We start from the raw sequence: 13,313 nt of genomic DNA on the forward strand, positions 1-13,313 counted from the left end.
AAGAAAGAGGCATACAGGGCTTGAACGAATATAGACAGTAAGAAAATTACTGTGTATATGAAGCATCCTTTTCTAACACACTATGTAAATTTAAAATAGAATATAAAAAGCTCTTAACTAGATAATGTGTTATGCTTGCCTTCCATAGACATTGGAATAAAGTAAATATGGATGGCTGTTATTTGCTTTGAGTCCCTGGACATACTGAAGATGAGATCACTTATATGTGGTATCTGTCATTTCTCCCCTAAAAAGTAATGAAAGCTGAGGTGACAGTTTCTTGCTTTAAATATTCCAGTGCACTAAACAAATTGCCCATAGGAAAAATACCACATCTGAATATATGTACTTTCTGAAAGGTGCGTTTATTTTATTATTCATAGTGTTCTTTCTCCCTCTCTCTCTCTTTTTTTCTTTTGTAGCAGTTATATGCTGCCCAGCTAGCTGCAATGCAGGTATCTCCAGGAGGGAAGCTGCCAGGCATACCCCAAGGCAACCTTGGTGCTGCTGTATCTCCTACCAGCATTCACACAGACAAGAGCACAAACAGCCCACCACCCAAAAGCAAGGTACCCTTTTGAAGAAGCCGTTGTCTTGCCACTTCGTTTTATTTTTCATTCAATGGTATTTATTAAATGTCTATTATATGCCAGCAGCTTGGTTAAACTCTGGGTGTATAAGGAAGTAAGAATCAAGTAAGGGCAACAGGTGTGCATGTAAACCTATCTGCATACATTTAATCATTTATTCCCTTATTCAATATGCATGTATTGATAACTATAGTAGAAAATGTGAAAGATAAAAAAGATTATCATATGGGTATCTTGTATGCAAGGAGCTTACAGTCTGATTATGTAGATATTTATAAAAATAGCCAAATAACCATATTCTATGATACAAAATAAATTTTATAAAAAGTTACAGATAAAGTACATTAGAAGTTATATTGGGTGGCAGAGATTATCTTCAGTGAGAGATTCCAGCAGGAGTTTGCCAGAGAAGGGACAACTGAAATAGACCTTAAAAATAAGTCGAATTAGGACCTACAGAAAGTGTTTTAAATATATCCATGACTGTTATAATGTGGTACAGTATAGATATAATTTTAGATAAATCACCCTCCCAGTGAAATTATCATGTAAGGAAATGAAGATAATAGTAGTGTCAGAAGTAAGGCGATTTAGAAGTAGTTTTGTTTTTGAAGCTAAGAAAACATTAGAACACATGGAAAAGGATCACGGAAAAGTCAAATATTGTATGTTTCTTGGCCTAAAAGGAGAGAAAACATGATTTTAAGTTTATATTTATATTAAGATCTTGCTTAAATGATATTGTATAAATATATTAAGCTTTCCATGCAAGAAGTGAGAAGAGAGTGATCATAAAGCAACATTCCCTGAGAATACTTAGGGAAATAACCACAAAATATTTTGATTCTATTAGAAAATGTTGAATAGAAAGCTGACACAGGTAGTTTACCTGCAAAATACTTTTTTTTCTGAATTACCTAGAAAATTGCTTCTGTTCGCCATCCCATGAATGCCATGTTGAAATGTCTAAAGCATAACAGGGTAAGAATAGTCAAAATCGTTGAAATACGCAGAGAAAAGGATTAGAAAATACTAAAAGAGAAAAATACAAGAATCCTAAAAAAATCTTTCTCTAGTACTCTGATGGCTCTGTCAGGATGTCTTTCGGAGTTATTGTATGTTCCAGAGAGTGAATCAGTAAGCAGAAAGGATCAATCAATCATTTGGAAAAGGGCACTCCAGCCTCCATCTTCCTAGAACTCCCCAGTCCTTTTCCATATTATTAAAATAAAAATATTTTGGGGACTATAACTTAACCTGGACAAGAACCTTAGACCATGATTTTCCAATAGTATGTAGAAATATATAATGAAAATTATTATATATACTACATTGACAATAGGAGTATACATATGCCACTTTGAAGATCTATTTCAGCTGTTTATTGGACCATGCATCTTCTGTGCTTAATGTATATCTAGGGTCTGGTCTGCTCTTCTTTATAATCACAACAGCATAAGTTTTTAAAACTTGCTAATAATTTTAACATTTATGAAATAAATTTAATTTTAAAGCAGTGATAATTTTAGTGTTTCTGTGGACCAGAAGTTTTACTATATTACCTATTTAAAAAAGTAGTTTCGATAAAATAAATAGCTGTAGCAACATAGTCAATTGTTACACACAGATACATCTGTGAGATATTATTCTCTGGTTTTTTCCTTGATTTATTGATGTAATTTCACATCATGTTTCATAATGAGGCTTTACATCAGGACATTTCACTTTATGATTTTAGGATATGTAGCTCACTTTTAAATGGCTGATAGATTTTTTTCTTCCACCTACAATCACTTTTTGTCATTGATACCTTCTCACCAGTTTACTTATAAAAATCATCATGAAGGTTTTGATGTCAGCCAGCCTCATTCATTTATGCATCTATTCATTTGTCCATTCAGTCATTTATCCATTCAACTGTTTATTGAGCAGTTGCTACAATGATTTTTTATTAGGAAACCAGGGAAAATGCTAAGGTAACTGAAGGTTTGCTTCGCTAAGATTAAGAAACTGCTTTATGAGCTATAAAGTTCTATACATTCATAGAGCCTTATAGACTTTGTTCAAAAGAGAATGATTATTTTAGTACTGTCAGAAATCTGCCACATCCGATGGTTTTATATACCTCTGTTTATTTAATACAAGTGAAAAAGTAGATTGTATTTCTATAGCCATGATTATACACTATTTAAAAATATATTTATAGTTCTTCTTTGAAATTCAATTACTTTTTGAAAATGAGCCTTTATGAATTTTCTATCTTATAAAGTTTAAGAAAACAGTGGGTGTTGTACTTCTGTCCATCCATAATTATTGTAAAATACACAAAGGTTTAACTAAGAACAAAGTGCCTCTTTTCAAATAACAACGATTTCATAAAAATATGCCCTTTCTATGCTCAGTGCCCTCTAGCATACTGTCCACAACTACTCTAACTATCAGAAAAGGTTTCTTAAATGTGTTTGTGTTTTAGCTCAGCAGTAAAATGTAGTGGGTTAAAAATAGCCACACCAATAAGTAATACTGTTGTCATTTTAATGAAGAACATGGCCAAAAAAATACAACCTACAGTAAATAAAGATAACCCATTACAATACATGAATTTACTTTCTTGTAGCTTGGAATTGACATTTATACATAGCATAATAAACATTTTGACTTCACAAAGCTATTTTATTCATGTGTAATAGCTATCATTTATTATCATATTTATGTTTTTAAGCAATCAATTATTAATGTCTTGGGGGTATTTTCTGTGTGTTTTATTGGCATATTTTCACGTCTATCTTACCATAAAATAGAATTATTTTATTAAAGCATTTTGTTTTGTCTACATACCTACCTGGCATAAACCAAATTGATGGCTTAAGTTAAAAGTACATTTGCTGTTTGGAACAATGGAATCATAAGTCATATCCAGGTGATGATGTGAGGATAATGATCTTATTAATAGCTGTCAAAAATTAACCATGTTCTCTGAGTTGTATTGCCTGCCCTTCTTCCTGGGCATGCCTTTGCCTTTGACTCAGAACTCTAGAGAAGGACACAAACAAAACTTATTTGCAATTTGCAAAAAAATGGAAGGGGGGAATCAAAAGGAGGGGGCTCCAAAAGACTGTAAAATTGTACAGCATGAGTCCTCTGATGCATGCTGTTTTCAATCTGCTGTGTGCCAGTTGGAGGCTTGGGGAGTGTGTGTGCGAGAGAGAAAGGATAATGCTGAGAAATGATAGAGTGGCTGTGACCTCCAAGCTCAGCCTGGAAATCCAAGACATTGATTTCACTTAGCATTCCTGCTGAGAAATCTGGCAGAGTTCAGTTGTAATAAAAGAACAAGATTCTGTTCTAATGGTAATGGCGTATGACAGACATATCACTTTGTCTGTCCTCAGCACCAGAGAGAGGAGAATTGGAGAAAGGTCACCTGACCTGCCTGTGGTGTTGTACGAGTGCTGTACTGGGCTTTGAACTGCCGCCCAGGAGCATAATTATTTATAATATTAAATGATAAAGAAACCTTTAGAGGACTCACAGTGAACCTCTGAAAACGGCACAGTGGAATCATGTTCTATAAATGCGAAAACACGAAAAGAAATCTGGTCTGTTCAAAGTCTGCATTCAAGAACATGCATAGTGTTGCTTCTTGAGTTACAGGTCCTTGAACTTACTGTTTGTGAACTGTTTGCATTAATGCCTGGCATGTTGTCATGAGTTACTCTTTCTTTTCTCAATGCCTTGGTTTTATTAGTCACAAGCCAAATATATATATATATATATTTTCCCCCATGGTCTATTTTGCCAAAGACTGGATGATACAGAATTAAGAGCAATGACAGATTTTTAAAATTTTCTCAGCTGTTAAAATAAAATATTTCTAAATACTTGTACACTTGTCTCTTTAGCAATTATTTAATTTGTTCCCCTTTGGATCTTACTCCAGAGCTATTTTTTTCATTGACCCACAAAAGCGAATATATTTAGCTCTTCACAGATAATATTCTCGCTCATGTGTGTCCTAACAGCTAAGTTCATGGCTAAATGTTGGTAAATAAGTCTGAGTGAAAGTATAAAACCTTGAACTTTGTGACAGGAGATCCTAGTTTAATCAAAATTATAAAAATAATTCTACCTTTTTACTTTAAAGAAAATTATTTAATTCAGGTATTGTTAAACAGTATTGGCTTTTGAATCACATATACTATAACATTGCTTTGAAGCTTTGAATCTGCTTATAGCCTTAACAAATGTTTTAATTCATTTGTTTATAGTTCAGCTTTCTGCTACAGAATGAACCAATGTGCAATGTATTCAGTGATTGTCATTTTTGCACCACATATTTATTTAAATGAATTGGATGACCTTTGCTTTGTGATAGTAATTGATCTTTTGATACATTTGTTTTCTAAAAATAAATAATTTCTTTTCAATTTAATGGAATCAGTATCAGGCTTCAGACAGTTCCTTTAGGAGGAAGAGTATTTAGACTCAGTTTTATACACAGCTTATATAATTATTAGTTATGAATAGGCTTATAATTCTATGTTATCAAGAAGTCCTCAAGTGCTACAGGTGTGCTAAACATCCGAACTTCACATTTCAAGTGTTCTGCCATTGTAAAAGTAGCTACCGCTTGGAAAATCCTAAGAGCAACTTGTAATTACTATTAAACCTCCCTTGGTATTTGACAGAAACTTACATATTGCCTGCAGCAGCCAAGAACAGTCAGTTTAAAAAGCCGATGACAAGAGAGAATTCCTGGGTGCTTTTCTTTTAACCTTGCTGTGACCCTAGTCATACCCTAAGTCACAATTGTATTTCTATCAATGGCAAGAGCACACAGATTGTCCGAATCAATTTTTTGTTCTTTTCGAGTACTTCTGGCGGTGATGTTCCCATTTGCTCAGCAGTAGCACCTGGGAGTATGACAAGGAAAAGAAATGTTTCTCCGGCAAGCCGGAAATGGCCCTACCCAGCTGACCAGACACAATCAGATTCTTTGAGCTTCGGTATCCTTATAATATTGCTTCAAATTCAGAAACAAGAACTGGAACTTTATTGTTACCTGATCCTCTTTCAAAGGCATAGTAAAGATTTTGCCCGACATGGTACCATGTGTTGGTGTTAGTAATATCAGCAGTGCCGATGACTCCTATTAGGCAACCTCTTTTTTGCTGAAATGGTACCAATCACATAGTTTCAGGCTATCAAGTAAACATTATATCAATACACACTGATCTGCAGGGTAGAATTTTGTAGTTTAACACTATGAGTCACAATTTGTGGTACACATACACACAAGATTACTTAGCAATGTGCTAGTAGTATGAGAAATCAGAGGATAATCAAGATTCATCTTGATTGAGGATTAGTTCTCACAGGAGATTTGGGAAATGAAAGCATTTTTGGTAATTTGAGACAGTGTTTTATAACGCCAAGTGGGGAAAAAGGCAGCATACAAAAGCGCAAATACAGCATAATCACAACCAAGTCTACCTACCACTAACACAAAGTATAGAAACATTATTTTTAATATTGTGACAAAAATCATCTGTTAAAGATAAAGCACAAGACAACAAAGAGACTTCATGTGTTTGAAATGGACTAGGAAGTGCTAGGGCCTCCACAGGAATATTTCCATGGTGAAAAGTTCAAAAAGCACTGCTCAACACAACTATAACCTCATTTAATATTTTTTACATTTCATCTGACCATGAGCAATTTTGAGTAGTAGTTTTTAAAGGTCTTATTTCCAATATGTAAAAGTTTCAGAATACTGCTATTTGACTTTCTGAGAGCTTTTCAGGTTAAAAGCTCAATCATGACTTACGACACAGGACTAAAGCTGGTCTGTGAATGTAGTATTTCTAAGTAATTGATAGTGCTGAAGTAGTATTAATAAAAGAGGAGCTGCCATTTATTTCTGTGTATCAGCATCACATCACTGATCCATCCTGAAACTGTTGAGTCTGGTACTTTTGCAGATTTCATTTCTCCCACAAGTTCAAGATGGAAATGGGTAGGTATTAGCCTCAGCTAATTATAACCACATTTAAATTGACGATTTCTATTCTTAACAGTATCTGGCATATCATTTAAATGCTAGAATTTCAATAAATTTCTATGTATGCCTTGTTAAATATCTGTTAAAACTCCCCTCTCCCATTTATTTCAGTGTCTGTGAAATAACTATTTTGTTAGCCTTTGAGATGTGATATGGATGTGTCATATACTCAAGAGGTGAATTTGTATAAGAAGAATCACCCTGTAGAGTTAAACTGCAAATGCAGTCCATTATCATTATAATCACTTCCTGGGTGGGACATATTTACAGTGGATATAACATAGTCACCCTGTCATTTTAAATAAAATAGTTTTCTTTTCGTGGTTCTGTGTTGCTAAATGGAAATAAGTTAAGTGAAATGTTGTCAACAGGACCCCTGTGATGAGCCTCCTCCTTTCCTTTTCATCTTTATTCAGTTGATGGAAATCTCAAACAGCTAGGTACTTAAACAGAGGCTTTTCTGAGCTCTGTGGTATTAAATGTCCAAATAGGTCATTAGGCGATATATTCTTATGACGCAGAAAGTTGGGGGTTGGTCACATTTTTACCATGAAAGCAATAAAAATTATAAAAGAGCCTAGTTGTAATCTCAGCATTAAACAAAAAAGCAAAATATGCAGAATGATTTAGGTAATGTCCTTTGAATCCTACCAGCCTGGGCTGTGTATTCCAGTATACTGATTTTGTTTTGACAGGAACCTGTCTCATGCACACAGCATGATGAGCCATGTCAAAGCTTTTTAATAATGCAAACCACGGGGAAAGAAGAGGATGTGGAGCATGTGCAGATTCAGGGAGACCCACAGAATCATCTTTTTTAAGGGAAACTTGCACTCTAAAATAGGCGCAACCTAAAGTAGATTTCACTGTCTAAAAATCTGTGTGTTTGAAGCATTGTGATCAAAAATAGCAGGCGGTTAAAGTTGGGAAATAAAACAGAACAGTAGATGTCTAGATAAGACATCTATTGTTCTGTTTTTATTTACTTGTCTAGATAAGACATCTATTGTTCTATTTTTATTTCCCTACTTTAGATATATGGGTATCTAATAAAATCTCAATCAATATCATAGCTGAAATGCTAAGTCATTATTATGTTAGACTGAAGAAGCAAAAGTACATTTCTGTAGTTACTCTCTTTTGTTGGGAATCATTTATAATTTTGACTTCCTAAAGCATACTTTAAAATAGTTGAAGTATTTTGTTTTCTCTGCTACATTATTGATCATTGCCTCCTTTGGAGCTGTCGATAATCAACTCCTTTTTATCACTTTAGCTGTCACCTATACTGGAACTGTTTGAATTAAGACTTGATATGTGAAACTAAGGAGGACTATTCTTAATGTCAGAGTTGGTCCTCTCTCTTTATTAAATATATGCTGCTTACACATTCTTACTTACTTATAAAATAAGAATTTTCGTGATCCTCTCTTACAGAGATGCCTCAAAGTATAAATTTGTTTGTAAAATGACAACAATTACTGATGTCTTATTTAGATTGATGGGAAATAGTATATATGCAAAATTATTCAATCAATTTTATCTATATTTTCCACTAGAGAGAACAAAGAATACTATTAGAATTTTTAAACAGTACAAAATGGAGAGCAGAAAGAAAACATTATACTAACTAAACAGAGGTTGATGTGAGGGTTGGAAAATAGATACGTAACATTCTAAACTGAAGACAAGTTAAAAATCCAAAGTACTCAACAGTTGTATTTATTTAATAAAATGTATAAGATATTTTATTTATAGAGGCATGAAAGTTTAAGTCAGAAGGAACCCTAAAAGGTATTTGGACTGATACCCTGAAAGGTATCAGTCCAAGACATAATAACCCAGTCACAAGGTCATTTTGCTTCTGTCTAGAATCTCACAATGTCAAGGAGCCCACCAGTAAATGAGATGGCATTGTCTTATTCAGACATTCAGACATCAGGCATTGTATTTTTTGTTATTTTCTTCATTTTTATGAATATAGGAGTACAAGTACAGTTGTGTTACAGGGATATATTGCTTAGTGATAAAATCTAGGCTTTTAGCATACTCATAACCCAAATAGTGTACATTTTACCCAACAGGTAGTATTTCAGAATAAGTCTTAATATCATAATGTTCTCATTTAAAGAGACCTGAAAGCATCTTTCCAGGACTTTTTCTTGTGGTTTCACTGAATAGCAATTATATTAGTCAGTTCTCTTTCAGTTGCAAGTGATAGAAAATGGAAGTACATTTGGCCACTTTTTTAAAGTTCTTCTGATTTCATGTGTGGTTTAATCAGGACCCCAAACAATATCATACAGAGTTGGTTTGTATTTCCTAGCTCTGCTCTTTTTTTTTGTTGTTGTTCTTAAAAGGACTGTCCCTTTTATAGTGTTCTATAGTACCCTGTGTTTACATCTACCATTCACTGATTCAAATATTATTTCTATTATGTATCCAGTTTAGATCAAGCTAGTAGAACTACAGCTGTAAACAAAACAGTAGTTCTCTTACAATTTTACAGTGTAATGGGGAGAAGCAAACTATGAGCAATTAAACAAATAGATAATTTTGTACATGGTAAGTGCTAGGAAGAAAATAAAACATGGTCAAAGGTAGTGTGCTGGGGACAAGAAAGGGAATCTTCTTGAAAGTTTTAAGGAAAGCCCTCTCTGAAATCATGAAAAAGAAGACACCTGTAAAAGTCTAAGGAAAGGATATTCCAAACAGGAGGGAAAGTAATTGCAAATACTCTAGTATGTGAATGAGGTTGATGAAGGTTTAGAGAAAGGCTGGGGTAGCTGAAGTGCAGTGAATGTGAAGGAGAATGATAAGGAGTGATGTTGAGAAATGAGAAAGACCAGATCCTATAGGATTTTTTCATGTTCAGGGCTTTGAATTATATTCTAAATGCATTCACTTTTAAAGAGAAACGATATATTTTCTATCTGTCACACTACTTATCAAGCTGTTGTTATTATGTACTCATTGTCTTTCTGTTAGGATGTTATGTCTTTGTAGCAAAGGAATTTTTTTTCTTTTAACTCCTGTGTCAATTAATTAATATTTTAAGCACTTCTACAACACTCCCTTAGAAACATGATGGAATTTGAGCCCTAATGACATATCCTGGGTATTACTGTTAGAGAGACACAATTCCACAAATATTTGTTAATTGCCGGTGAGGTGTTGGAGTCCTAGGACCTGAGGATAGTGATGAACAGGGTAGACAAATATATCTGCTCACATAGCACAGTGTATAAAGTGAGGGATATGAAGAAGAATGTAGATAGAGACAATCAGATATAGTTTAAGAAAAGCCACAAGTACAGACGAGGAGTGTAGATTCAATCCAGAATATTTCCCGTTTTCTTTTTTTTTTTCTAGATTTGTTTCACTAGAGGTTTTTCACTGGCATTACAGGAAAACACAGTTGATAATACCTGTCACCACCAATGTGAAGCAAATTACAAGATCAACTTTTTGGCACTAACACTATTACATGAGTATTGGTCTTAAAAAAGTCACCTTAAAAAACTATTAATTGCTACATAACTAGTGCTCATAAGAGTTTTGGAACTCTTGTTTTACTGAATGTCTTTTAAGTAGGTAAATAAGTCACATAAGAAAAAACACCCAAATTTCTGATTAGTATGATTTTTGCTTTCATACATTTTTTTAATCCCACTTCCCTTTCTCTTTCTCTACTTTCCTCTCTTCCTTTGTCCCTACCTCTTTCCAGTTAGTATATGCTTTTTAAGAGTCATACCTCCTGTCATACAAACATGCAATGCTACCTGCTTAACAAAAACACCATTGACTTCCAGTAGCTCTGAAGGTTGCTTTAAAAAAAAAAAAAAAAAACGAAAACTCCTGTAAAGATTTTATAAAATTTATTTAGATGATGTTATTTTCTTGGTTAAAAAGAAAAATCATTATATCATTTATTTAGACATGTACTTGCTCAAAGCACTTAATTTTCAATTCATATTAGTGAGATTGATGAGTTTATATTGCAAAGATCTAATTCATCAGTTTTATTCCATTATATTTCATAAAGCGATATTCCTTTTAGTTTTACCTGTTTTCATATTCTCTTACGTGTATACAATATGGAAGTGGCATTAACTGCACAAAGTTAATGTAAGGAGCAATAGAGATTATTTTAATCCAGACCCTATCCAAAATATTATAAGAAAATGAGATTCTCCATCAATATTCATATAGATTCTCATTACTGCTAATAATCAACTGAAGAATACAGTCATTCTTACTTATGGTTTTTAAAACAAAGACCAGAAATTGTATGACTTGATTAGTATTAAATGAAGGGAAAAAAGTCTTCAACAGATGCAGTGGTATGATTTACATTAACTAAATTGTTTAGCATCTGTGTAATACTATCAAAGGAATTTGTAGGCATGCTTTCCTTGTCTTATGTATTGTAAAGTTGGAGAACATAGGAAACATGGACTACCTATTTGAAATTTAGAATAACTATTTTTTTAGGAAACAAAATAATTTTATATATTTTATTTAAATTGAATATACATTTGGAATTTTGTCTATATTGAAATAAGAATTTTGTTCAATGAAATCTTCAGCTTATAAATATTAAATTTGAGACATGCATTCTCAATGGTTCAGAATTATTGAATATTGCTAAGAACCTCACATTTTCATGAAACCACAATTATATTTTATTAAAGCTCTGTTGTAGTGCTTTGCAAGGCCAATTGCCAGTATTGGGATTCTGTGGGAGGCTTACATTTAAATTGGATCTTTAAAGAAGCAAGGAATCTTATTTTTTCTACTTTATTATATAATTTGAGCTGTTATGATTTGTTGTGAAATTTTGATGACTTTTGGCAGTGTAGCTATTTCATAAATAGAGGCCAGAAATAGGATGAAATACTACAAAAATTCTTCTCTTGTGGTATTTCCAGTAGCACTTAAAATAACATAAGAAAAAGGATACTGTTGTGAAGTATGCTTTAAGAAGCATTATGACAGCAACAGGAATGTCCTTAAATAAGTACAGATTTGTGTTTTCTGTACTTCTCTATGCAACTCTTCTGAGGATCAAAGTTTCATTTTAAGTCAGTGGGAGCTCAATATTCAGGTCAACCCTACATGAATACAGGGCAAGACAAGAATTTTGGGTCAAATGATGGAATTTTTAGAGCCAGTTTTCATGCAAATAGTGCTGTCATTTATCCAAAAAATGATGATTCTGGTCCTATTCTAAGAGAACCTATAGGTACTTTGTGTTTGTTTTGGTTTTGCTTATCTTTTTCTATTAGCATTCATTAAGTCACCCTGAACTAGAATTCTGATTTGTTCTATTTGGGACTTTAATTTATGGAGTGACCACAAAACAAGTGAAGGAGATATCCATTCTATAGGACGGATCGCATTAGAAACATATCCTCTATCTACTGAATTTTAAATAGCTGGCCCCTATGGGCTCTTAACAAATGTAGACTTGATTAATGTTTATGTTATAATAACTCAATCCTAATATGAATTGAACCCTAGTTATCACAGTTTGTAATAAGGTTTTCACTGTTTCAATCTTTGCAAAATTATACTTATTAATACAACACAATCTAAGAGAATGTGTCTGTATAAAGTTCTTTTAACTGCAGTAATATGTTTTGTAGCTATTGTTAAGGTGAACTTTTGAACCTTTGTATGACTATATTTTTTAGAATTTGGGCATATAAAGTAAGAAATTGAGAATTTAATAAGACAAAAAGAAATAATTAAGATTTTTTAAAAAATATCTTTCAGACCAGGCACAGTGGCTCACGCCTGTAATCCTAGCACTTTGGGAGGCCAAGGCAGGCAGATCACAAGGTCAGGAGTTCAAGACTAGCCTGGCCAACATGGTGAAACCCCATCTCTACTAAAAATACAAAAATTAGCCGGGCTGGTGGCAGGCATCTGTAATCCCAGTGACTCAGGAGGCTGAGGCAGGAGAATCGCTTGAAACTGAAAGACAGAGGTTGCAGTGAGCTGAGATGGCGCCACTACATTCCAGCCTGGGCAACGAGAGTGAAACTCAGTCTCAAAAAAAAAAAAAAAAAAGAGATCCACTTAGAATACAGAGTTAATAAAATGTAACTTGTCATAAATGAGTTATCTCCTATTGGGTAAAGAAGGAGAGATGAGAATGTTTTCCTTTGGAAAGAGACATGTTGTTGATCTGTTCCAAGCAAGAGACTTTAAATTTTGCTTGAAACAAAGCAATATGTTTATATAAATTTTAAAAATCCTGTAATGACTGTTATTCATAGATGAGGCTTCTAGAATTAGTTTTAGAGGTTGTCAAAACAACTTCTATTGAGAATTCTTCAGTAAACCTTTTGAGCACCTCTAATATGCTGGACACTTGCAGAGTTAAAAAAAAACAACAACAATTAACACACTGGACGATGTAATGGGGGAAAACAAGTAAGCCAACAATTAAAATACTGTATGCTAAGTGCTATTCAAAGGATAATATGAAGGTCAGGAAGAAAGTGTGTAACATAACCTGGGGAGAAATAGGAGAATAAGGAAAAGGGTTCCAAAAGATGTGACATTTAGAAGGTTTCAGAAGCAAAATGGAAACAGCCTGTACAGAGACACATAGGTATAAATGAATAAAAGATTGGATTTTATCTGAATTTTTG

At 33.5% G+C, this 13,313-nt stretch overlaps 1 protein-coding gene across 17 annotated transcripts in view; it reads left to right on the forward strand.

The window, feature by feature from the left end:
- Positions 1-13,313, forward strand: part of SOX5 (SRY-box transcription factor 5) — a 1,011,218-nt gene that overhangs the window by 940,447 nt on the left and 57,458 nt on the right. For all 17 annotated transcript variants that reach the window (XM_032284295.1, XM_032284302.1, XM_032284196.1 and 14 more), the window contains one exon: positions 423-569. In XM_032284295.1, the coding sequence (XP_032140186.1) occupies positions 423-569 (147 nt within the window). The remainder of the gene's footprint in view (positions 1-422; positions 570-13,313) is intronic.

The sequence above is a fragment of the Sapajus apella genome, unplaced genomic scaffold (genome assembly GCF_009761245.1).
Source record: "Sapajus apella isolate SASKATOON/1434 unplaced genomic scaffold, GSC_monkey_1.0 scaffold2, whole genome shotgun sequence".
NCBI classification, from domain to species: Eukaryota; Metazoa; Chordata; class Mammalia; order Primates; family Cebidae; genus Sapajus; species Sapajus apella.